General features: G+C 42.9%; 1 protein-coding gene across 7 annotated transcripts in view; it reads right to left on the bottom strand.

The window, feature by feature from the left end:
• KCNC1 (potassium voltage-gated channel subfamily C member 1) overlaps positions 1 to 11,381 on the bottom strand; it is a 188,607-nt gene extending 177,226 nt beyond the window's left edge. For 4 of the 7 annotated variants that reach the window (XR_008315365.1, XR_008315372.1, XR_008315370.1 and 1 more), the window contains exon 1: positions 8,781 to 11,381. Coding sequence is in view for 3 of the 7 variants with exons in the window: in XM_053291750.1 (XP_053147725.1) it covers positions 8,781 to 9,350 (570 nt within the window). In the remaining 4 variants the exon portion in view is untranslated. The remainder of the gene's footprint in view (positions 1 to 8,780) is intronic. The other 3 variants (XM_053291750.1, XM_053291768.1, XM_053291760.1) reach the window with 3 other exon arrangements.
• Positions 11,382 to 24,429: the final 13,048 nt, after the last annotated feature.

Here is a 24,429-nt window from a genome sequence, read left to right as displayed (position 1 = left end):
TGCGCCTGGATTAGTCATCAGGGCTCATGCACACTTTTCATTAATTAGCTGGTTTATGCAGTGTTGCGAGATTATATGGCTTCTCTCCTCAACTGAGTGAGGGGAGAAGCCATGGAATCCCCCCCCCCACACACACACAGAGCACAAACCAGCTACCAAGCAGCAGGGGTGTGGAGCAGCAGTGTGGTAAGGAGCAGCAGGGCAGGAGGTAGATGGTGGGATCAAGGGGAAGCAGGGCAGGAGATAAGCCACAGGAGAGTAGCTTGCAGGAGAGTCAGGGAGGGGCAGATATCAGGGCCCATGGGGGCTTGTGTTCTTTGGATGCCTTTGAACACTGGTAGGGATGCCCTTGGTTTCTGAGTGCTTTACAATCTTTATGGCATTTGCTTTCACCCTGGGGGCCACGTCACATATTACACATCCCAGAAACCGGGCTTTCCAGTATACATTTCGCAGGGAGCTGCAACCAAATAAGACAGAGAGTAGATTTAACATTCCACCGATATAAGCCCTGAACATCCTACTGCTTATAAAATCAAAACCATTTGTCTGATCTGGCTGGCCATCAGCACAAAGTCACTAGGTGACAAAAGACACCTCCCCTGCATATTTGGTGAAGATCCATTTAAAAATGGCTTAGATAGAGCAGCTTAAAGTTTTTCTCTTTTGATCAGGAGTTTTAAAGGTTGGCGATGTTCTTTCGGACTGAAGAAGAGGTATTTAAATGATGTTGTAGTCCATTTAGATTGCATGCCCGAAAAGTGCATTTTCTATATCCCTCTGGGACCCGGTCGGTGTGTCCTCAACTGGTCCTCAAAGTTGCATTTTAAGAGGCTGGAAAATGCATCTTCATTGCTAAAAGAGTATGTGAAATTAGACATTAGAAGCTGCAGTGGAATTTGTGTGAATGGCTGCAGGGTGTGTGTATGGCTACGTCACTTGTGTACTTCTACACTATTTTGCTGATAACACCATCCTGAAGGAAATTAAATCAAGCAGGAGAACTGTGAGGTTTATGGGAAATTCTTGGGAAGATAATCTGTAATTTTGGACAAGGTTGTTAAAGCATTTGTTTTTTTGTTTTTAATCATCATTGTTTGTGTGTATTTAAGAAAAAGAAAAAAATGAAGTACAGATTTAAAGTGAACACAAATTATCTGCTTCTTGTGTCATTCACTGTCGAATAATCATGAGGTAGGATCACACTGTCACTATTACTGAAGCCAGTAATTTCATTTAATTGCATTTTGTCAGGAAGGCAGTAGTGGGGAGTGTGACTTTATCTTTGCTGAAGGTGTTCAGCACCAGAAAGTTCTACTTTGTGGTTTGGGTAAGCTCTTCCCCATAGTGTCTAATCAGATTTTCCTTTTTAAAATGCTTGGAAATTCAATTTAAGATGAGAGTTAGGATGCTTTACATTTTCATTCATGCTCTAAAAAGAATGGCAATTGCAAGTTAAGGTGCTCATCTTAACTTCCGCACTATATAAGCTGTACAGACTGGTATATTATTTAATTTATTTATTTATTTACTTACTTACTTATTTAATATGGCACCTGACTTCAAAGGCTTTAGGTGGTTCACACAAAAAAACAACCACAAGAAACACAAAATAAAACCAACTGTTAAAAACAGCAATTTAAAAATTTAAAACATTCAGAGATTACTAAAAGCCTGGCTGAAGAAATGTGTCTTAAGGGCACACATGATTATGGCTTTGGAAATTAGGCTTCATGAACCCATACTTTTGCCTTAGTCTTTCAGTTGGACATTGGGCTGGGTTGGGATGCATCCAGGCAGACATTTAACAGGTGCAGTTTCCCTAATCACTTCCTAGAGATGCCTCTGATGAATTTCTGCCTGATGTATCTCTGATTAAGGCAAAGTGTGGGTGCATGGAGCCTCACTTCTAAAACTGTCATCATACACCAGACTGTACAAAGTCTTTACAGCTTATATGGCACCAAATTTAAGATGGGCACCTTAACTTGCAATTTCCTTTCATTTTAGAACACGAGTGAAGATGTAAAGCATCTTAACTCTCATCTTAAACCCAAGGTTTACAAGTGAGGTAGCCATAAATCAACACTTGTGACGTACACTAGACTATTTGCAAAGCAGTCTTTATAGGGCTGATCTTGAAGATGATAGACCCCTCTTCTGTTGGAAGGGACCTACACACTCCATTTTGCACTTGGCAGGCCCACTCATATTCATTTAGGTCCAGAGGATAGACTTGGATCCGCAGTCCTCAGCTTGGTTGTCACTTCTGTCACAGATTTACGGATGGTGTGTCCTGTGCAAATCACTGTCTCAACTCCCAACTTAATTCCTCAGTTTGTAAACATGGAAATAATGCTGACTTATCTCACAAGAGTTACTTCACTGACTACATTTTTGCACCCATACATTAATTCAGTAATCCAAAAACCTAAGGATTATTAGGCTGCTCTCACAAGCAGCCAAGCCTTAGCTTAGGTAGCCAAGCCTGGGCTTGGCTGCCCATGAGAACTACCAGGATTTGCTCAGATCCTGGCAGTATTGCGGTGCCAAACCTGGCACATAGTCAAGGATGATGAGAGTTGTAGTCCAGTCTCTGCAGAAGGGCTGAGGTTGTGCAGCACTGCACTAGAGCAATCAAGTTTGTCTTTGTGCAACATGGTGCTCCACCTGCGGTACACATCATATGTTTTGCAAGGAACTTCTACGCAAGAGTACAGTTCCGAAAATTCCTGTGATTTAGCACAGCTAATTTTCTTGCACTAGCACCACTTTTTTCATTGTGCAAATGGAAAATTAGTCAGGACGGTGGCCAAAGTTTATGAAGAAAAATAGTTCATCTAGTTTAAGTGCAAATTCAGACATGTCTTCCAAAGAAGAGTAACTACTGGAAATAATGGAGTCAGGGAAACTTTCAAATAGGTTCTTCTGGTGGTATTTCCAAGGATTGGGTAAAGGGGAAATCACATTTCCTTCCTTTTTACCCTTTAAATTGTCTTAGTCTGAAGCTTTAAATATGCACTATAGGAGTGTGTAATAAAACAAATGGTTTCCTTTCTCTACCCATTTAACAGTTCATGTCTGCATTAATTCATTGGAAACATATTCATATTGTCATGACAAAGTTCAACTCCTTTCATTTGCTTGTTCATCTGTTCATTTCCCTCTCATTCCAATGGGGATCCCAGCTCCACCACTTCTGGTTTTCCAGCCAATCTGCATGAAATTTGCAGGTATTCTGGGGGACACCCCTACCCCAGAAATCACATATATGCAAGTTTTGGTCCTTCTTCATAAGCTTTCTGTATGTAGGAGTTATTGGATCTGAACAGATTGCTAGGCTTCAGACTACTGTACTGTCTAGATTAGGATTCAGTTATTAGCTATAAAATGTATAACCCTCTGAATTTCAATAAGTAATTTTTAAGAGGTTATTAATTACTATCCATTCTGTTTATAACCTCATGATACAGCACAGAGTAAAGGCCATTATGTGCAGGAATTACATTTCTTTATTTTTCAGGGTATTTAAATTGTCTTTAATACATTAACTGTACCTGCTGTAAATTGTAACTGTAAAAGCAGAACCTTTTGCCATCAACTTCATTTGCATTTTTAAGCATACAAATGATACAAATATTGTCCTGCCCTAGGACCTGCTGTCAGTTGAGGTATTTTCCCCTTTCATCCCCTCCTACTACTTCCACAGGGGTTTCCTTCCTTCTTATATTTTTGTCCCTTGCCACTGACATTCTTTTTTCAGCACTGCCCACCAGGAAACTCCCTTTACAATTATCCTTTAGAGGGAATTCTCTTGTAGACACCTCTCCCACACCTGTTTCCTCAGCCAGCTGACAGTGACAGCATGCACAGTCCCTTGCCTATCTAAATGGAACATTGACTCCTTAAGAAACACACATTATAAAGGAAAAGGTAGATGCATACATTTACTTCAAAGAGCATCTTACAGTAAAAATAAATAGTTTAAAGTTACAGCTGGTACCTTGTACTACAAGATCACTACAAGTAAAGTCAACAATCACTTTTCTAACTTTCCACCATCTCCCACTGAAGCTGCCAGTTGATCAGAAAAGCCTTGGCCAGGGGCGTAACTATAATAGGGCAAGGGGAGACAGTTGTCTGGGGGCCCACTGCCTTGGGGGCCCCCCCAGAGGCAAGTCACATAACTGACTCCCCCAGCTGCACAACCACCCGGGCTTCCTTGAGTTGTATTCATCCTCTGAAATTGATGTGAGTGTTAAGAACTGAAGCTACCAGAATTGCATGTCTTTCTCTAGAACCATTAAATGACTTGCATCTTCCACAATTTACAAAACTTTTTTAAAAAATATTTTAGGCTGATGTTATATGTGTGTGTGTGTGTAACTATGCTTTTTGTTACCACTATTCAGCCTCATTTAAGGTTTCTTTACTTCATGAGCTGAGCTTCAGTGAGGGGGGGGCATTTAAAATCTTGTCTCTGGGCCCACTCCAACCTTGCTACACCCCTGGCCTTGGCAGAAGGAATTTACAGAATTCAGCACAAATGTTGTGTCTGGCCTTAAGTCGTCAGTGGCTACTACCACTGTGTAAGTTACTTTGTGATCTACTCACTCCTGTTTTGTTTTATCAGTTGTTAATTTAAGCCCTGTTTGAAAGCTTTGAAGAAACCATCATTGGGTCATGTTAATCAAAAACATCTAGTGAAAGCTTGCATTACTATACCCAGGCGCTTTCCAGAGTACACACTTACAAAGGTGTCACTACTGTCCATTAAGTGTGCTTCCGTACTGTCTGTGTTTCAACATCACAGTCCCTGCACTGTTGCCATTCACATTTCCAATGCCTTCTTTCAGATTTTATCCTTTCCATTTTAGTCCTACAAAGTTGCATGTGCGTTGCACATTCTGACACACATTCCAACACAGGAGGGTTGTGCAAGCTATTTAGATTTTCAAAATGATCCTGCCAAGTCGAAGCATTTTACTGCTGAACAGAGTGTAATCTGGAAAACACCCCAGAGACTAAAGAAATTTGGATGTTTCCACACTGTCTACTGTCCCTAGGCAGCAACTAATTTTAAGGGATGACTCCTTTGAGAAAGAGAATCCCCACACATATCACAAGCACAATAGCATCACTCCCCCCTGCTGCAAAACAGACCACTTTAGCTTTTGCATTGCCAACTCAGGGGTGGAGAGCTGATCCTATCCAGGAGCAGAATAGTCTCTGGTGGTTTTCAGTTGCTTTTCTTTAATCTATACAATTTTAGTACCAGGAGCTGAGTTTTGTTTAACATTTGTGCAAAAGAGAGTCACACGGTGATAAGGCAACTATGACCCCAGAAAAGAAACCAGTGGTGCCTCTTGTGATATGATGACTGTAGGGCATGTTGCAATATAGTAAAAACTAGAGCGAGGTATAGATATTGCTGAATTTCATAGAAGCCTTGTTCTGTAGATCTGAGCATATGGTTGCCTGACCTTATATTGATTTTGCTTGATTTTGATTTTGATTTTACTAGGTTTCTGCACACAACATCCCTAGCAGGTATAAAGTACAGTATTCCTACTGGCTAGTATCTGATTGATACCAGGGAAAGATCAGGCCTTATTACAATTCTAAGGAGCAGTCCTTCTGCTTTTGTTTCTAGTATAATTGTCCTCAATCACAGGATTTGCCTTTACTCATTAAATTACAGACAATGGCTTATGTCCCTAGATATTATTGAATATGTACCATGTGAAAACTATTGCTTTAAACAAATATTTCATTCAAAGCATGGACCTCTGCTATCTGAGGCTTTAACATTAAATTCCATGCATCCACTCTGTTAGTAAACATATTAGACAGCAAGTTTTTTTTCCCCAGTGCAAGTGTATCCACTCCACAGCACTGTGTTTTAATCTCACTCTCCCCACACCCTCACTTTTTGGTCATCCAACGTGAGAAGGAAAACATGCCCATATGGATGAATCGGTCATAAAAAGCAAATTCCAAATATTGAAATATGTTCTATTCACCAAGACATATCAATGTTGGCATATTAATATGTGGCAATGATTGAACAAGTAATTAATGTAATATAGGCCCAAGTATTCCATTCAATATCAAATAATAAATACCTTCCTGCACAGTTTAGTGTCTCTTTATTAGAAAATCTAAAGCATAAGAAAAAATCCAAACATTGCTCTTAATTGTAGCCTAGAGAAACTGTTTTTCAGTACAGGCTATCGGAAAGGGCTTCAGAACCTCCAAACTTTGTGAATAAGAGACTCATTTCAGTCACACAATCACATGTGTGACAATTGGTTATTGGCAATTGGTTATTGCTAAATATAAAGTTTTTAATGTAATGCATGTATTTAAGAATGTACACAGAGAGAGACAGTGCTGTATTCATGTATCTTTGCTAAATGAACACTTCATTCTTTGTCACTAACATATGACAAATGTTAATGAATCTATTTGTTAATGAATCTAATTCTTTTTCATGGCTAACTAGATAACGCAAATTTGGGATCTTATATGATGTTTGCCATTGTATTATCACAACATAGATAGAAGGGCTCTTTTATATCCACGTCTATTAATTTACTTTTTAATTGTAAGATGTTATGTGTCTGTTAATGTATCTTTAATAGGAAGCCTGTGAACATATTAACCAGAATTTTTTAAATTAAATGTTTGCATGTTCATGTCTTATTTGAACACTATACAAAACCAATACATGTCATGCATTCAGGAGAATTCTCCAATTTCACAACAGTTTTGGATGGAATGGATTGTGGTTGAAGAAATCCAAAGGTTTAATATAATACATATACACAAACTGAATTATGAACAGTAAACTATACTAATTAGAGAAAAAGCAAACATTCAAGTTATAGAAAACTATTGGGTTTGACTTATGGTCAGATGAAGCGACCCTATACTGAGTCCACCTTCTTGTCCTCCTCTTGTCCTAGCTCCTCATTGTCTTACTGTGACTGGAAGGATCTCAGACAGAGGTCTGTCTGGCAATGATTCTCCATGATATTAGGCTGTTACCTGAAATCCTATTCACTGGCGATGACAAGGATTCAACCTTCTGCATGCAAAGTTCTCTACCACTGAAGTACAACCTCTCCTAAACTATAGTCTGTCTTGACTGAGAACCATAGCACCAAACACTGCTAATAGGGACAGGAAGTTGTTGGCTGTAGTCTGCAAGATACAAGACAGTGGGGAGATGCTCTTAAGAATCCAGTGCATGTTCACAACTCTGTTCACTACAGAAAGTCAGCAAGCTATCAAACAATCCTCTAGCCTTCTCTCTGTGCTTCCATGTTTCCTTGGCAAAGATCACTGGAATCTGAAAGTTGCTGTTCAGGAACACTGTTTATTGTGTTGCAGTAAATAGTGAACCAATTCCTTTCTACTACACACAATGTAAAGACTCACAACTTTAAATATTGACTTGCTAATTCAGTAGGACATATCAGAAGAGTATTCAATGGTGGTGGTGGTGGTGGGAACCTTGAAAAGAGAGGGTGTAGAATTTATGAGCTCTCCTCCAGCACATTTCATTCATTCCTTTGCCAACCTGGCACCATTTCTCCTCCTAAGATATTTGCTGAGCTTGATGCTTCTCATAAGTAACTGCTATTATTTTATGGATGTAATAATTCACTCACTTGATCTTCATCTTCATGCATACAACTGTTTCCCAGATGTCCACATGTCCTTTAGCCTCCCATCTGTACAGGGAAACAATTTGTTCTCTCTCTTTCTCTCTCTCTCCCTCTCTCTCCCCACTCCTCCCCCCGACACACCCCATTCCTTAGCATGGCAGGAAAACATTTGTTGAGATACACATCCAGTGTAAGACCCACACAAAAGTGGACCATTTTTCCCATCCATTAATTCACCTATCCTCTCCATTTCTCCCACTTTAGACAAACAGCAGTAGCAGGATATTCATCCAACCCACACTGACGTCAGTATATGTTTTGCTGGTGACATCAGAGGGAGCAGAATCTGCCCCTAGATTAACACAAGGGTCTCTTCCTTCACAGCACCAAAGATCATTTTTAGAGAACTATTGGCTATGTTGATCACATTCACAGTGATATGGTCAACTCATTATCAGTTTTCTGTTCCTTCCACTTGCTGGCATGAAGAGGAAGGAATTGTCCTCCTGACCTGCAATAAGATACACGTCACATTGCATGCATGTCTCAGTATTAGTCACCTTAGTTAATAAAAAATACAGTTGCTAAAGTCAAAACACAATCCATAGCATAATATCTGGCATTAGGAAGGATTGGAAATCTTTTTTTAAAAAATGTCATTCCAGCACAATCAACAAATTAAAATACAAGCTTTCAGTCAAGTGGCCTTAGCAAAGAATATCTCTTGACCTTCCTGAGAAATAGTTAACAAGGAAGCTTGACAACAAACCATTTTGCTAGAAGGACACCCTTATGACTATTGAAAGATGTTTATTTAAATGGATTAGAATATTTGTTCTTTGCTGCCATGCTTTGTCTCCTCATGGAGAAAAGTATGTTTTGCCCTTGCATCTGCCCTTGCTCCAGACTGCTGACCTCCAAATATTCATGTGGTACCTTCCTTAGAAGGTGCATGCCCCTCTCTCTGCTCTTAAGTGTAGGAGTCCATGCATGAATGTCCAGGGCATTAGAAAGAAACATTGCTAGGACTAGCACGAACAATGGAATTAAGAACTCTCCTAGAGGGTGTGCACATAAGATATTCTGAGTGCTGGTTGCATGCCTTACCCTTGCATATCTGGAGGAATAGGGATCCTCAAATAGTGCCCAGATACGGGGCTGCCACCTCTTCCAAAAGCCCCCAGGCCTTCCATCTGGGGAATCACTGAGTGCCAGGCGTTTAGTCATCTCCAGCTCCTCCTCACCATCACCTGAGTCTCCAGTGCCATCTGCATCTCCATCATCAGCACTGCAATCCAGAGGTGCTCCACCAAAACTGTCAAGGGCCTCTTCAGCATCACGGTGCTGCCTATAGGTCATCCAACAACAGGGCTCCACATCGGTTTCATCAATGCCCCAGAAGGCCAGCTCCTCCTCATACAGAGGTCCACATACATCTGCTGGGCAGTGCAGCTTACCTGTGCGGTAGTAGTTCAGGATATGGGCAAAGACACCTGGATGCCGGTCAAAGAAGAACTCATCCGTACGGGGATCATAGTCAAAGTGACTGTGGGCATCTGGCTCAGCGATCCAGGCCAGCCGAGTGCCCGGCAAGGTGCGCAAGGTGCTGCGGTAAGTCTGATGCCTGGTCCCTCCCACATTGATCACAATGCGATCGCTCTCATCGCCCTGGCCCATCTCGTCTCTTATTAGGCATGTCGCGGACTCATCCAAACAAGCACAACACACAACAAGCACATAAGGGGGTGTCTGCTTATCTGCACTCAGTAACTAACTTGATATCTTACCCATGTGACCAAGTGTCACCCAGGTCAAGGGTGTCTACTAGTCTTAGCCCCTTGTGCCCTTCAATGCCAGTGATGCAAAGTCAAGATTATCAGTAAAAGTTAATAATGACAGATCCACATTTTTACTGGAAAATTAAACTCTTATGCAAGTATCATTTAAAGGAAGGTTTGGGAGCCCACAAAAAAATAATAATATAGCCACACACTCCCTACAAGGACAGTGGCTGTGGGGGATGTTAGTCTAGGTAAGTATGAGTGTTAGAAAGGGAGATTGCGTCGTTGGTTAGATGTGGCAATTAATGAATCTAGTGGCACACAACTGACCTACAAAGGGTCGGGATGCAAAGGAGAACCCTGGCGGAAGCAAGGGGTTCACAGACACAGAGACACACACACAAACACGCTGGGAGACAGAGAAGGGGGCAGATACCAGTGCCCAGCTGTAGCAAGCAGACCAAATCTCTTGAAGATGCTGATGCTTTTAAAACAAAATTGTTCGGTTCTTCAGTCCTAGAGCCGGAGGCAGAAGCAAGAGGTGGCTGCTGGGAAGAGCTCAACACGTAGCAATCCTAATATTTAAGAAGATTTTTTAAAATAAAAAAATAAAAAGCATGAAAATCAATGCAACTAAAGGAGTGGTCATGACGATGAAGCAAGAAGAAATCAGCAGGGGGAAAAAAATCTAATAATTCTCCAGGCGCAGCTCTCCGATTCAGACAAAAGACCACGGAATCCAGCAGCGGAGCCTTCCTTCTTCTTGTCTTCTTTGGCTTCCTCCTTGTTGATGCAGAGCACACTTTGCAGCAGCCCTGAAGGCGCCCTTGGTACCTGCAGCTTTTGCCCGAAGGCCCCCTCCTGGGATTGATCAAAGAGCAGTGATTTAGGCACGGGCTTAGGTTTGCTCTGAGTAGCGTGGTGCTGAAATGGACAGCGCTCCAGCCCTCACACGTAAAGCTTCCCTTGATGAGAGACAGAGCGACAGAGCTTAGCTAATTTATTTGTCTTTAAGAAGAGGTGGGAAGGGACGCAAAGGGGGGATGCGGGGAGGGGAGGGGATCAGTCAGGAGTAGGGTATCTTTATTCCTCCTAGTCCTTCCCTGCGTGTCAGGCTGAGGACAGCAGGCGATCCAGGCAGGTTGAGTAACACTGAAGCCTCAGGTGGGTTGTGCTGAGGAGATGAAGATCAGCGCGTCTCTCTCTGCTCCCCCCCTCCCACGCGCCCGCCGCCCAAGATCTCGCAGGTGGTGCTGAAGGGCTGGGTGCCAGAGAACTTGCTGCTGCCGCTGCCGCTGCCGCTGCCGCCGCCGCTGTATCTTGCCGTTCGTTGCTGCTCAGTCCAGCCAGCCCGGTCTCCGGACACTTCAGTGTAGCGCAGGCGCACTGGGCTCTGAATAGAGCAGTTCTCCCCGGGTCCTAATGCAGCGTGGGGTGGCATCTCCTTGACGCCAAGCGCGCACCAGAGCCACCTGGAAATGCAACGTCGTGGCAGAGAGGGGCAATTTTCTCAGCCCTTTCGACGTTAGGCGCAGGAATCGGGGAGAAGGGGGCGATTCAGACAGCTGGATGAGATGACACGCCTGGAGAAGGTCTCGATTCTCTATAGCAGCATTCCGTCTTGTTTTAGATCTTCCTGCCGTGTGTGTGTTTGTGTGTGTGAGAGAGAGACCTCTGAATGAACAGCTAAAACGACTGGACCGGGCTTCTGGCTTTTGGAATATCTTCCTGTTGTTCCATCGAATCTGCTGCGGCTCTCCGGAAGCCTGTGCTAACAAAGAACGAGCGCGAGAGACCCTCTGGAATTCCTATTGTCTAGAATCTACATATCAGCCTGTACTTAATTACCGAAGAGAGGGAAGGGTGAGGAAGGGGTAGTTCCTCATTTCAGTGCAAGACATAGAAGCTAAGGTCTCTGCTGGAGGAATAAAGGAGACGAGGTCATATTTTGACTCTCCGTTATTCGATATAAAAGCGCAGACTGAACCGGGGGAGATCAGCTCCCGCTTTTGTCACAAATAGCAGATTTCGAAATAAGCTTCGTAATCTTTTCATTCTGCCTATAAAAATTGTGGGGCTCCCTTCCATTACTGCAGGAATTTGGAGAGAATATGAGGGAACATAATCAGACGTGGTGATTTGGGATGAAGAAGGAAGACAGAAATGGCTGTTCCGCGATTGGGCAACAGAGATCATTCCTCTCTAACAGGCACATTTTTACTGCTTTAAAACACAGTTATTGACTGCTGAAAGAAAAAAATAAATGTTCATGGGCTACTTAATTTTTCCATCTTACAGAAATGTTCACTCAGTAACTCAGAATGAAAGGATTTTTTGCAAGTAACTTTTAAGGGGGGAAAACCCAAATAGAACCAGAAACTTTCACCTTTTTCCCTTGATATTTTCTGGTTTCTCTTCCTAGGTCTTGTGCTCAGGTTTCTTACCCCTCTTTAGCTGCTAAATTTCAACATTTTACATCATTTAGAGCAGGGTTTCTTAATCTTGGGCCCCCAGATGTTGTTGGACTACAACTCCCAGAATCCCCAGCCACAAAGGCCATGTCTGGGGATTCTGGGAGTTGTAGTCCAACAACATCTGGGGGCCAAGGTTAATAAACCCTGGTTTGGAGGAAAAATTGATGAAGAGCAAGAAAAAGATGCTAAGGGTCCAAATGTCCCTTAGTCCAAGCACCCAGTCCAAGCACCCAGAAATACCCAGGGAAAAGCACCCCGGAATGGAAGTTCCAGCCTTGACCTAAGGGGGCTTAGGTCAAGGTTGCATACAAGTCCATGGTCTAACCAACCTGGGGGACCAAGGTATTAATTTTACTAGCTTCAACATCTTTCTGTCCTATCCAGAAATTTCTGATGGATGCTTAAAAAAACAACCCAGTAAAAAAAAATCTTACAAATGAAGTAGATCCAGCCACACTGCTGTTCATCATGAGGCATATTGTTATCTATTTATTTGTTTAAAAGATTGTATACGCTGCCATTCTTCATAAGAGAATTCATAGCAGCTTTTAAAGCACAGTAAAACACAATAAAAGCAACAGCATACAAAATCATAAAAAAGCATAGAGATAAAGGAAGATCACTAAAACAGGGCAGACATAGTCATTATATATATAGTTAGGGGAAGGCCTGCTGAAAAAATATGTCTTCAAATTCTGTTGGAATTTAACAATTGGAGTTTAATATCAGTCTTCAGCTCCTGTTAAACTCCAAGTTGAACATGAAGGGAGCAAGCTTAAGATCAGGAGGTTAAGCGAAGTGTGCTGTCAAGTTGGTGTCTTCTGGCAGGGAGTTCCAAAGAGTTGCGGCCACCACCACCAAGAAGGCTTGTCCATGGGTCATTAATGCTTCAGAAGGTGGCAGGATGCACAGGAGAATCTCTCTACATGATCTCCTGGGTCAGGCAGAACTATATGGAATTGGCAGTCCTCCGGGTAATTTGGTCCAAGCCATTAAGGCATTTAAAGTCAAGACCAGCACCTTGAATTGTGCTTGGAAAAATCCTGATAACCAGGGTAGCTAGTGCAGTAGCAGAGTGATATGGGCCAAGTGTCTAGCCCCTGTATCAGCTGTAATTTCCACAGGATCTTATCAGTTCTTATAATCTTAGAACCCACCCTAAGCAGATAATACTTATTTGTTTGTTTGTGGAATGTATATACTGCTTTCCAATAAATTTCTCAAGTTGATTTACAAATCCAATAAAATCACTTAAAAGCACAATAAAATCAATAAAAGCACTTATATTTATGTACCTGTGATGCCAACATCACCTCATGGAGGCAACGTGACATTCAAGGGACCTGGACCTCCAGATGGAAGCATAGAGCAGCAATAACAATACAGGAGCCTAGGCTTGCTCTTTCTGTAAATCAACTTTATTTTAGGGCCACAGGCCAACATACAGCTTTATGGATGGTGGGAGTGGGGGATAACTTCCTTTACCTTCAGGGCAAGTCCCAGCTTCCATTGTCTTTATGAGAGATTCCTCTTCACAGCTGTTGAGGTATGCCAAAACCCCTTCTCCTGTGCAGTCAGACACTTTCCTCACAGGGACTGTTTTTGGCCCACAACTTGGTCCCCTTGGGATGATTGACCACCACTGGCCCAGAAGCTGACCCCAGTCTCTCTCTGGAGCTCCCAGTGCAGTTCCTGGGAGCTGGTCTTGTGGTAGCAAGCATGGCTTGTCCCCTTAGCTAAGTAGAGTCCACCTTGGTTGCATATGAATGGGAGACTTGATGTGTGAGCACTGTAGGATATTCCCCTCAGGGGATGGACCCGCTCTGGGAAGAGCAGAAGGTTGCAAGTTCCCTCCCTGGCAGTATCTCCAAGACAGGGCTGAGAGAGATTCCTGCTTGCAACCTTGGAGAAGCCACTGCCAGTCTGTGTAGACAATACTGAGCTAGATGGACCTATGGTCTGACTCAGTATATATGGCAGCTTCCTATGTTCCTGCTCTGGGACTGGCCAGTGAGGTAGCTATGCCCCCACCCACAAAGGTCACACCTCTTAAGGTAGCACCTCCACCTCTGTTGTCTGCCTGGCCTATAGGGCACCACTTAGCCCTCTCTTCCTCCAGTTGCACACTTGCAAAATAGATTAGCTCAGTTGTGGCTGGTCCTAGAATGATGCCCCAACTAGGCCTTTGCAGGCCATGAATATTCCATGCCCTTGACATCTTTGGGGGTCTCATAGCCCTTCCTCCAAGGAAGCCTCCATAGCCCAAGGCACCACACTACCATTGCAATAACTACAACTGCATGCACACAACACATTTCTGCACAGAAGAAATGTGTATAGAAGGGTTATCAGCATAACTCCTTGATTCTACCTCTTCACACTCTATCTATCTATCTATCTATCTATCTATCTATCTATCTATCTATCTATCATATTTGTATACTGCCCACTACTGACATCTCCAGGAGAATTACATCAATTTAAAAAACCCAGGAAATTTTAACAATTAAATTTTTTTTAAAAAATCAAATTAAAATACCCATAAAAACTACCAAATGTCTAAAAAAAGCTTGGCTGAGAGGCGTGTCATCTCTTAAAATCCAACAGGGATGAAGCAGCTCTAATCTCAGTAGAAAGAGCATTCTACAGCTCTGGGGCAACTACGAGAAGGCTCCCTGTCGTAACCAGACGAGCTGATGGCACCTCAGATGAACCTCCCTGAAGAGCTTAATAGGTAGCGGGGTTCATAATGAAGAAGACTATGAGGCAAGTCTCACAATCAGTGAGACTCGCCAGATGGAGTTAGGCGGAGAGAGCGGGCTCAGTCCACTCTTCCCGCAGACAAGCAAGCCTGCAGCCCTGGGAGGAGCCAGCTCTGTCACGGAGCTGGCGGGGGCTGCGAGGATTGGGGGCCGCGCATGCTGGAAGTTCCAGGATGCCCTGCACAAGCACGGGGGGCATCCTGGAGAGAACCCTGAGCCTCCTGGTCAGGGGTCTACTCGCCACACTCCATGGTGACACACAAGCAGAATGCCGAGGTTAACGGAGTGCTTGCTCTATTAACCTCGGCTAAGGGGAGGGGTATTTTTGGCGGTTTGCTGCTCGGAGCCACACGGCTCCCATGGCAGCACACAATCGCCAAAAAGCGGGCCAGGCTCCTTTAGCCCGCTTTTTGGTGATCGTGAGAATTGCCTCATTCTCTTAAATTCCTTCGGCCCAAGCTGTTAAGGGCTTTATAGGTAATAACCAGCACCTTGTATTTTGCTCAAAACCCTATTGGTAGCCAATGTAGCTCTTTTAAAACTGGAGCAATATGGTCTCTTCAGGAAATCCTAAAGACCAATCCGGCAGCAGCATCCGGCACCAATTGCAGTTTCTAGACTATGTACAAAGGCAGCCCCACATAGAGTGCATTGCAGTACTCAAGCCTGGAGGATACCGGCATGTGCAGCACTGTATTAAGGTCACTCACTTTCAGGAAAGGGTGCAGTTGGTGGATCAGCAGAAGCTGATGGAAAGCACTCCTGGCCACCTCCTCTACCAGAGGGTTGGGTCCAGAAGTACTCCCAAACTGCAAACCTGTTCCTTCTAGTGGAGTGTAACCCCATCCAGATCTGGCAGATCTATCCCATTTTCCAATGGGCTTCAATGAGCACCTCCATCTTGTTTGGATTAAGTCTTAGTGTTGTATCCCTCATCCAGCCCATTACTGCATCAAGGCAGGCATTTAGGGAAGTTATGCCATTGCCTGATGAAGCTGACATGTAGAAATAGATTTGGATGGCATTAGTGTACTGATAACACCCTGCACCAAATCCCCTGGTGATCTCTCCCAGCAGTTTCATGTAGATGTTATAAAGCATTGGAGACAAGATGGAGCCCTGAGGGACATCATACAAAAGATCTCACTTTGTAGAGTAGTAATCTCCAGGTAACACCTTTTGAAATCTACCCAAGAGGTATGAGTGGAACCACTGCAAAGCAGTGCCCCTTACGCCCAGACCCCCCAGCGATCCAGAAGGATACCATGGTTGATGATATCAAAAACATCTGAGAGATCCAAAAGGACCGACAGAGTCACACTCCCTCTGTCAATTCCCCTTTGGCGATAATCTTTCAGGTTGATCAAAGCAGTCTCCACCACAAACCTGCCCAAAATCCAGTTTGAAATGGGTCTAGATATTCTGTTTCATCTAGGACTGCCTGGAATTGAGAGGCCACCACCCTATCAATCACCTTGGTCAACCACGGGAGATTTATAATAGAGGCAATTGCCTAAAAGAAGTCAATAGTGGCCTAAAAGAGGTATAAAAATAATATAAAACGGTTCTAATGTTCAACAGTGCTCTGGTATATACACTGTTCTTTCACAGTTTTCAAGGGAGTGGGAATCCCAGTCTGATATCTTGATAGCTAGAGCAGAAGTTGTCTCTATCTGCCAGGGTGGATCAAACGTTTCAAAACAATGGCTGATACGATGAGGAACATTACTTAAAGTACAATAAATTGAAATTAAAAGGACAAGTTATTATGGATGTGCATGAACCTGTTCGGTGTTCCATTCAAGGAATGCCAAACAGGTCAGAACCCCCACATTCAAACCGGTTTGAACACGGGGGCAGGGGTGACTTTAAGGTGCGGGGAGTGTGCTCTGACCTCCCCCGCTGCATTTTACCCTCCAGTGCTGCTTTAAAAAATGCTGGCACCGGGTGGTTGTATACCCTCTTGCCGCCCTGGTCAGTGTAAAACCGGAAGTGGTGGGCACATGTGCGCCCACCATACACGTGCACATGCACAGTGCATGTGCACCCACCACTTCTGGTTTTACGCTGACCAGGGCAGTAAGAAATGTGGCGGGGGAGGTAAGAGCACCCTCCCCACATCTTAAGGTCACCCCCCCAGTCTCTCGGGTGTGCACGGAACCAGTTCCGTGCATACCCCTACAAGTTAGGCATGCCCCTAATACCCAAAAGGACAAATCAGGCATGCCCCTAATCCCCAGGTAGAGAACCTGTCCAGAAGAACCACGTAGTCAGTGATGTTGGTGGCCACCGAGGTCCAGAGAATAAGAAGGGTCACACTCCCTCTGTCCTTCTCCCAGCTACTGTAGATAATCCATTAGGGAGTTTCTGTGTGAAAATTGGATCTGAAGCCAGATACTCACTGCAGATCTAGTGCTGAAAACAGAAGGTTCACATCCACTGCAATTTGCTGGACACTTTCTCTCTCGGAGGGAATCTAGAACTAAATTGTGACTGCAGTCATTATCTCCACATAAAACCGCTGGGAGAGATCATCAGGAGATTTGGTGCAGGGTGTTATCAGTATCTGTTTCTGCATGTCAATATAATCAGGAGAAGGCATAGCCTCCCTAAATGCCTGCCTGGAGACAATGATGTGTTGGATAAGGGATAACAAACGGAGACTGAATCCCAGATATAAGATGGAGGTATTTATTGGGTAGGGTTGGAATTCAGGAGATGATTTTGATCTGCAAGTTCTGGATTGGGTCACACTTCCCAAGAAGGAACAGGTACACAGTCTGGGGGTGCTTCTAGATCCAAGCCTTTCCCTGGTGTCCCAGGCTGAGGTGGTCAGAAGTTTTTATTGTATGCATTAACCCTCTGTTGTGAGCCACCCAGAGAACAATTTGTTATTGGGCAGCTAACAAATAAAATTGTTTATTATTATTATGCTATTTACACACAGTCTACCAGATATTATTGACTGGATTTGGTACTTTAATTATTGGGCTTTTTCCAAGAGTCTAGGATAACTAAAGAAAAATTAAAGATAGTGTTGTAGTATTCGTGATGTCCCGAGTAGTGTGGCCTTCTGTAGTCAATTATTATTATTATTATTTCTTGTTTACACAGTCAGACAGGTGTTATTGACTGGTTTGTTTTATCCAGACATTGAGTCCTTCCCAAGGACCTGGGATGGCTGAATTTTATTATCAATATTATTATTATTATTATTATTATTATTATTATTATTATTAAAGATATCATCACAAAATATAGGCTGTTCCCAATAAAGTTGCTTTTTTAAATTGACTGATGGTGATTTCTCTGGCACCTATGGTGTTGAGGTGCTCATCAAGGTGTTTTGGAGAGCACCTCAACACCATAGGGGCCACAGAAATCACCACCACCACCACCTTCTTCTTCCTCTTGCTTCCAATCAGCTTCATTTGATACGCCAGCTGTGTCTGTTTCTTGAGATAAACGACCTCAAAATGGTGGTACATCTTCTGGTAACCTCCAGACTTACAACTGAAATGCACTCTATGTGGGGCTGCCCCAAGGCTTTTGAATGTGCTCCCTGCTGAAATAAAAGCCTCTCCATTTCTGACAACTTTTAAGAAGGCAGTTAAGACACATTTGTTCACCGAGGCATTTAATTTGATTTACAGCTTTTAATCATTTTTATATTGTGTTAAATTTTAAAATGGGTTTAATATTTTAACATTTTAATTTTGTTTTACTTTGTATTAATTTTATTGTAAACCACCCAGAGACTTGAGTTTTGGGCGGTATACAAATGTGTTAAACAAACAAACAAATAAATGCGAGGCTGACAGCTGTCATTTCACAACAGTGGATGTGAAAGGGCATTGCAATGCTTGACCAACACCTGAAGTGTTCACAAAGGTCTTGCATGGATTATGACAATTGAAAATAACACTGTGTACTCTGGCCTATTTGGGGTAAACAGCTGTCACACCAATAGGACTAACTGAATGGATTCTTGCTTATGAAAGCTCATACCATAATAACAATCACAAGGATCCTGGTTAAAAAGTTAATCAGAATCAGTGAGACCCATGGAGCTGATTGTGGGAATGCAGAATTTCAGGAAAATCCTTGTCAAACCGCTCTTTATAACCAGCATGTATCCAAGATAGATAATTAAGATCAAATCCTTGTAAGAATGTCACTTGTGCACTCTGGCCTCCCATGGATGTACTGTTGAGACACCATATGCCTGGGAAAATATCTTGATGCTACAAGTAAATTTGAATAAAATCTACTTTTTCAACCCATAGCAGTGATGTGGATATATAGCACAAAACTGCCTCTTATGATTTTTTTTTGTCATTTTACTTTTATATTTGCTATATGGATTCTAATTGACAGAAATTTAGGTGTTGGACTAGCTGAGGAGAAAGAAGCACCCTTTAGAGGAGAAAATAAGGGTGCTGTCAAGCACCCTTTATAGGTGAAGAGAAAGAGCTATAGAAATAGCTCTATATTGAGGGGAAAGAAGCACCCTTCCCATCTGCATGCAGCTTTAGCATCAGTCAATAAAATAAATATACATATTTGCTTATTAAATATACTGCTCAGCCGACCAGTGTCCCCAAAGCGATTCACAAAAAGAACATTAAAAACAAACTCTAAAATAATAAACACAAAAATAAACAGACAACTGTAAAACAATTAAAACTGCCAGTAAGCCAAGACAAAGCCAGCAGGAGCCAAGAGAAGCAGCAATTACAATGAAAAGCTTGTCAGGAGATGAAGGTTTTTGCCTGGTGCCTCAATCAACATAAAGAAGTCATCACCAGGTGGGCCTCTCCTGGCAGGGCATTCCATAGACAGGAGATCAGTCAATACTTTATCCCTGGTAGCCACCCATTGCACCACTGTGGGCATTGGCACTCAGAGGAGAGTCTCCAAAGATGATCGTAAAGAAATAATATTAGGGGATTGTGTTACCTTTCACATTATGGCAGAGGTGCTCAGATTCAAGTGTCTTGCACAAGTCTTTCCTGCTAAAACAGAAAAGGCATATTCAGTGGATGAAAGGCACTTAGATTTACAAAACACATTTGACAATAGTCTACATCAAAAATTAATGACTATGGTGTAGAGTTGTGGAATCTTAGGAAAAATTGCTTACTGGACAGAAAGCTGTCTTAAGAGCAATAGAAAAATGATAGTTATAAACGGAAAAACAATATCCCTCTCTCCTTGCCTCCCTTCCACCCTACTCAGAGAAGTGTTGAGAAGAGGGATATCCTTAAATGTGCTCCATACTTCCCTTTTTAATTCCCCCCCCCCTGAATCCAGAGACATCCATCTTGTCCAAATTCCACAAATGATATTCATCATAGTAAATGGCAGTTTATGACACTCTGTTTTAAACATTCCCATGTTGTCTTTCATTCCAGACCATATTTACTTACTTACTTACTTACATTTTATATCCTGCTCTTCCTCCAAGGAGCCCAGAGCGGTGCACTACATACTTAAGTTTCTCCTCACAACAACCCTGTGAAGTAGGTTAGGCTGAGAGAGAAGTGACTGGCCTGGAGTCACCTAGCAAGTATCATGGCTGAATGGGGATTTGAACCCGGGTCTCCCCGACTCAAGCTACTGCTCTGTCTCCGTAGCTCCATAGTGGCTACATTGACTGGCAGGTGCCAGGGATCAAACCTGGGACCTTCTGCATATGAAGCATGTGCTCTGTAATTGGAGTATGACGCATTCCCCCTATGGGCCACATTCACAGATCACTTTCCATTCATCTGATTAGTTATTTGACTACCATTTCCTTAGCCTATAGCTCTGACTACTTCGTGACAGCACAGACTGTTTAGTTCTGTGCACCTGGAGAGCTGTTTGGTTACTTTTTGTTTTTTTTAAGGGATCAACACACTGGGGTGCTCTTGTTCCATTCAGAACAAATAAGGGATAGCCAAAGAGAAATTTCAAGGAGAAAACCTTGTTGCGTATCGCAACAAGAAAAATGACAAGAAGTTAGCTGGCACAAACAATCCTTATAAACTAGCTTGCATTGCATCCATACAGTAAATCGTTCATTCCAGCAAGAAAGCAAATCTGTTGTCTCAGAATCTATTTTAGTACCAAACTAAGCATTCTCATCACTACAGATCACTGCTTGTGATTCATCTCCAACTGTTAGTGTGAGAGAGATGTGGGTTATATTAAGAAAAAGTCCAGACTGTTGCCTCCTTTTTGTGTGCGGTCTGCTTTAAAATGACACTGGCTATTGTTCCCTTTATGGCATGCCCCAATGCTTTTTATTTGCAATCTTGGACGTGGTATAGCATGTGAAGGCCAGGGTGGGGTAGAGAGGCTGTTCACATGAGCAGTCAAGCCCAGGTTTGGGCAGCCCAGTCTGGGCTAGGCTGCCTCAGCCACAAACTCAGGCATTTACCCCAGACTTTAAACTAGGTTTAACGGCGGTGTGGTTCATGTGCTGTGCGAGCGGCAGAGCTGTTCGGGGTGATCAGCCCATGTGCAGGGGGAGGCAGGTAGGAGCCTGCCTCCCCGCCAGCCCTCCCCCTGCCAGCAGTTTTGGTCATGTGCATGACCTCAGAGTCTTGGACTTGGATTCAAATCCCAGTTCTGCTCTCATTGTTCTCTGTTAGCCAGCCACAGGAAAAAATGGGGTTGCCACATGAAGCTGGAGGAAGATTTTACTACAGATGTGATTAATACATATACTAATACTACTCTGGATTGACCTTGCACTTGCCCATGTCTCCATGCCTATTGTTTTCTTGCATTGTACTGCATTTTATTGCATTTTACTACATTTGATTGTTTTCCTTTTTTTAAAAATTGCTTTTTATAATTTTAAATCTGGACTTTTACAGTTTTATACCCCCCTTTTTATTTTTTCTGGGCACTTCTATAACAGAAACTGTATCATTATATTTTATCTCTTTTAGCTGTAGTAATTTTAGGTTTTTAGCTTATTTAGTTTTAACGAGTATATTCTATCTAGTTCACTTTTTAAACTGCAATCATTCTTAGTTTTAGCCTTTTGATGATATGTACTAATATATATTTTAACTTGCCTTTTAAAATTGCAATGATCCTAAATTTTAGATTTGTCAAGATATGTATCATCATAACAACATCACATAACATGTAATTTTTAACTTGTATCAATTTTATGCTGGTCTCTGACATTAATAAAGGATGGATTGATTGATACTAATACTATTTCTGCCACCCTGTGTGGCCTACTTCAGCTTGTGTCTGTTTCTCACCGGTCCACAGGATGTGTGCAGTTTGCCCTTTTGGCTTCTTCTGACAAGCACAGGAACCTTTCAGGAGGAAAGGTTCTTGGTATGGCTCAGGAGGTCATCTGTGCCATGATGTTGAATGCAGCAGGGGGCAAGAACCAATCTAAGTTAGTCATGACTCAGCCCTGTTGAAATTGATGGGACTTAAGGTAGTCAAGACTACCTTGTCTCATTTAGTTCAATGGTACTTAGTCAGGGCTAACCTTCAGGTTTGGATCCTGCCCATAGCACAGGGAAATGGAAGCCAAAAAGTGAATGAGTGTTGAATGCATACTCAATAAAGTTGGTTCTTGTGAACCTCAGGAATCCAGATCTGTAGGTGTTTCTGCAGAGAAAATAACATGCCCTGATATTTTGTGATTCCCCAAAATAGGGAGAGGGCAGTTGTTCTCACGCTCATGGAAGGTGACTGTATACTGTTAACACTTGTTATTGAAGTCCTGGTTTATCTCTTTCAATGCAATTCATCTCAGCTTGCTCTTTCTTCTCTACAATAATTCTAACGAAAGTTGTTAATAAAACTTAATGCCTTGCCTTGTTTCCTGTGGGATCAATTCTGGCACTTATCCCTGTGTTTGGCCCTGCATTAGACTACTCTTTCCAAGATTATCAATGAGACATCCAGGAGAATCTTGCAAGACTTGCTTTTTTGGTTTAATTGCAGAAACCTTCATTTTCCTATATCTGTGGATGCAGCACCTATCATTTCAGACCAAATTGCTATTAAGTGGTCAAGGAGTAAATTCAGGGAAATAATCAATGCACTAATTCAAAAGTTTACAGAAGTCAAAATAAAACTAAACAAGGACATAACTAAGACCAGGGAAAGGTGCTGGATGGAACTAAGGACAATATGCTAAGCAATCCAATGTGCTTAACAGGAGAATTATTCCAGGCCATTGCAGAAAATCATTGAATCTCAAGGCAGTGCTTAATTATGTCTAATAATTAAAAGACATACCTCTGTGCAAAAGAGGCTGAAGAGTCTATAAAGGCTGTTTTTCTATACAGTCATTTTAGATTCCAGTCAAGCATTTGGGCTATGTACCACAGCAAGGATATAATTACTCTCTGGTGATACTGATATATAGAAGGCTAAAGGTGTCTTTTACAAAAGTTAGTGCTGATACTTCCTGCATCATTTGAATATTGAAGACTTCAAGGTGACTTAATGAAGATATTTACTTTCTGGAAAAGGATGGGTTAGGGTTAGGGTCCTGCTGCTAATGGAAGGATGAACTAGATGCTGCAGTTGTACAGACATATGGCACTTTGGTGGAATTCTCAGCATGGAACGCCTAGGTGAAATCTGTGATAGTCTGCAGTGTCTGAAGCATACTTGATCATGAGGTAGGAGGATAACCAGGAACCTGTTCCTGGAACCTCTTTTAACACCATGGCCCAGTACAGGAGCATGGGAAGGAACAGAGAACCTTTGAGACCTGTTTCACACAGGTGTGTTCAGTACTTTATGACAACAGCATCCAGTGGTATCTTGCATGTATCCATAACAGAGCCATCACCACAAACTAAGCTTTTGTATAACCTGATATGACGCCAAACACAGACCTTTTCAATGGGCAGAGTTCATACATTTGATTGAGAGTCATCGTGTGCTGAATAATCAAGTAATGAGAAACCAAAATGTTGTGCAGGCATGTGTTAGCTGGCCCTGCGCATTTACTTTGCCCTCTCCACAGAGAAGCTATATTCAGTCCCAGATTGGGAGGCAAATCTTCTGGACTAGAGGATGTGATTTCCTAGCAGTCAATGAGGAAGCCAGAGGGGACCTCATCTATTTGTCTCTTCTGTTGACCTCCATAAACTATTGATGTTAGAAGGCTACAGGGGCATAATTTGACTAAAATTGGAGAGAGTTCAGGACAGGAGTGGCTTTGTGTATTTGTTTGTTTGTTTGTTTGCATTTATATCCCCCTCTTCCTCCAAGGAGCCCAGAGTAGGGATGTGCACGGAACCGCGGCAGGGAGGCTCGAAGGCAGCCGGGGTCTATCTTTAAGAGTGGGGGAGGGTGCCCTTACCCCTCCCGCTGCTTCCCCCCCGCGTTATTCATAGCCCATCAGGGCGGCAGCGTACCTCCCTGCCGCCCCGTTGCCCCCGTCTTCCGGATATGACCGGAAGTCACTGACATGCCTGTGCGCGCCAGCATGGGTGCACACACATCACGCATACACGCCTGTGCTGGCATGCGCAGGCATGCAGGTGACTTCCAATCATATCTGGAAGATGGGGGCAACAGGGTGGCCGGGAGGTATGCTGCCACCCCGATGTGCTTTGAAAACCACAGACACAGGCAGGGAGGAAGCGGCGGGAGGGGTAAGTACACCCTCTCCCACTCTTAAAGATAGACCCCTGCAACCTTCAAACTGGTGGATCCGCCAGTTCTGTGTACATCCCTAGCCCAGAGTGGTATACATGAT

Source organism: Hemicordylus capensis, chromosome 1, assembly GCF_027244095.1.
Source record: "Hemicordylus capensis ecotype Gifberg chromosome 1, rHemCap1.1.pri, whole genome shotgun sequence".
In the NCBI taxonomy this organism is placed as follows: Eukaryota; Metazoa; Chordata; class Lepidosauria; order Squamata; family Cordylidae; genus Hemicordylus; species Hemicordylus capensis.
This window is presented reverse-complemented; position numbering and strand designations above follow the sequence as displayed.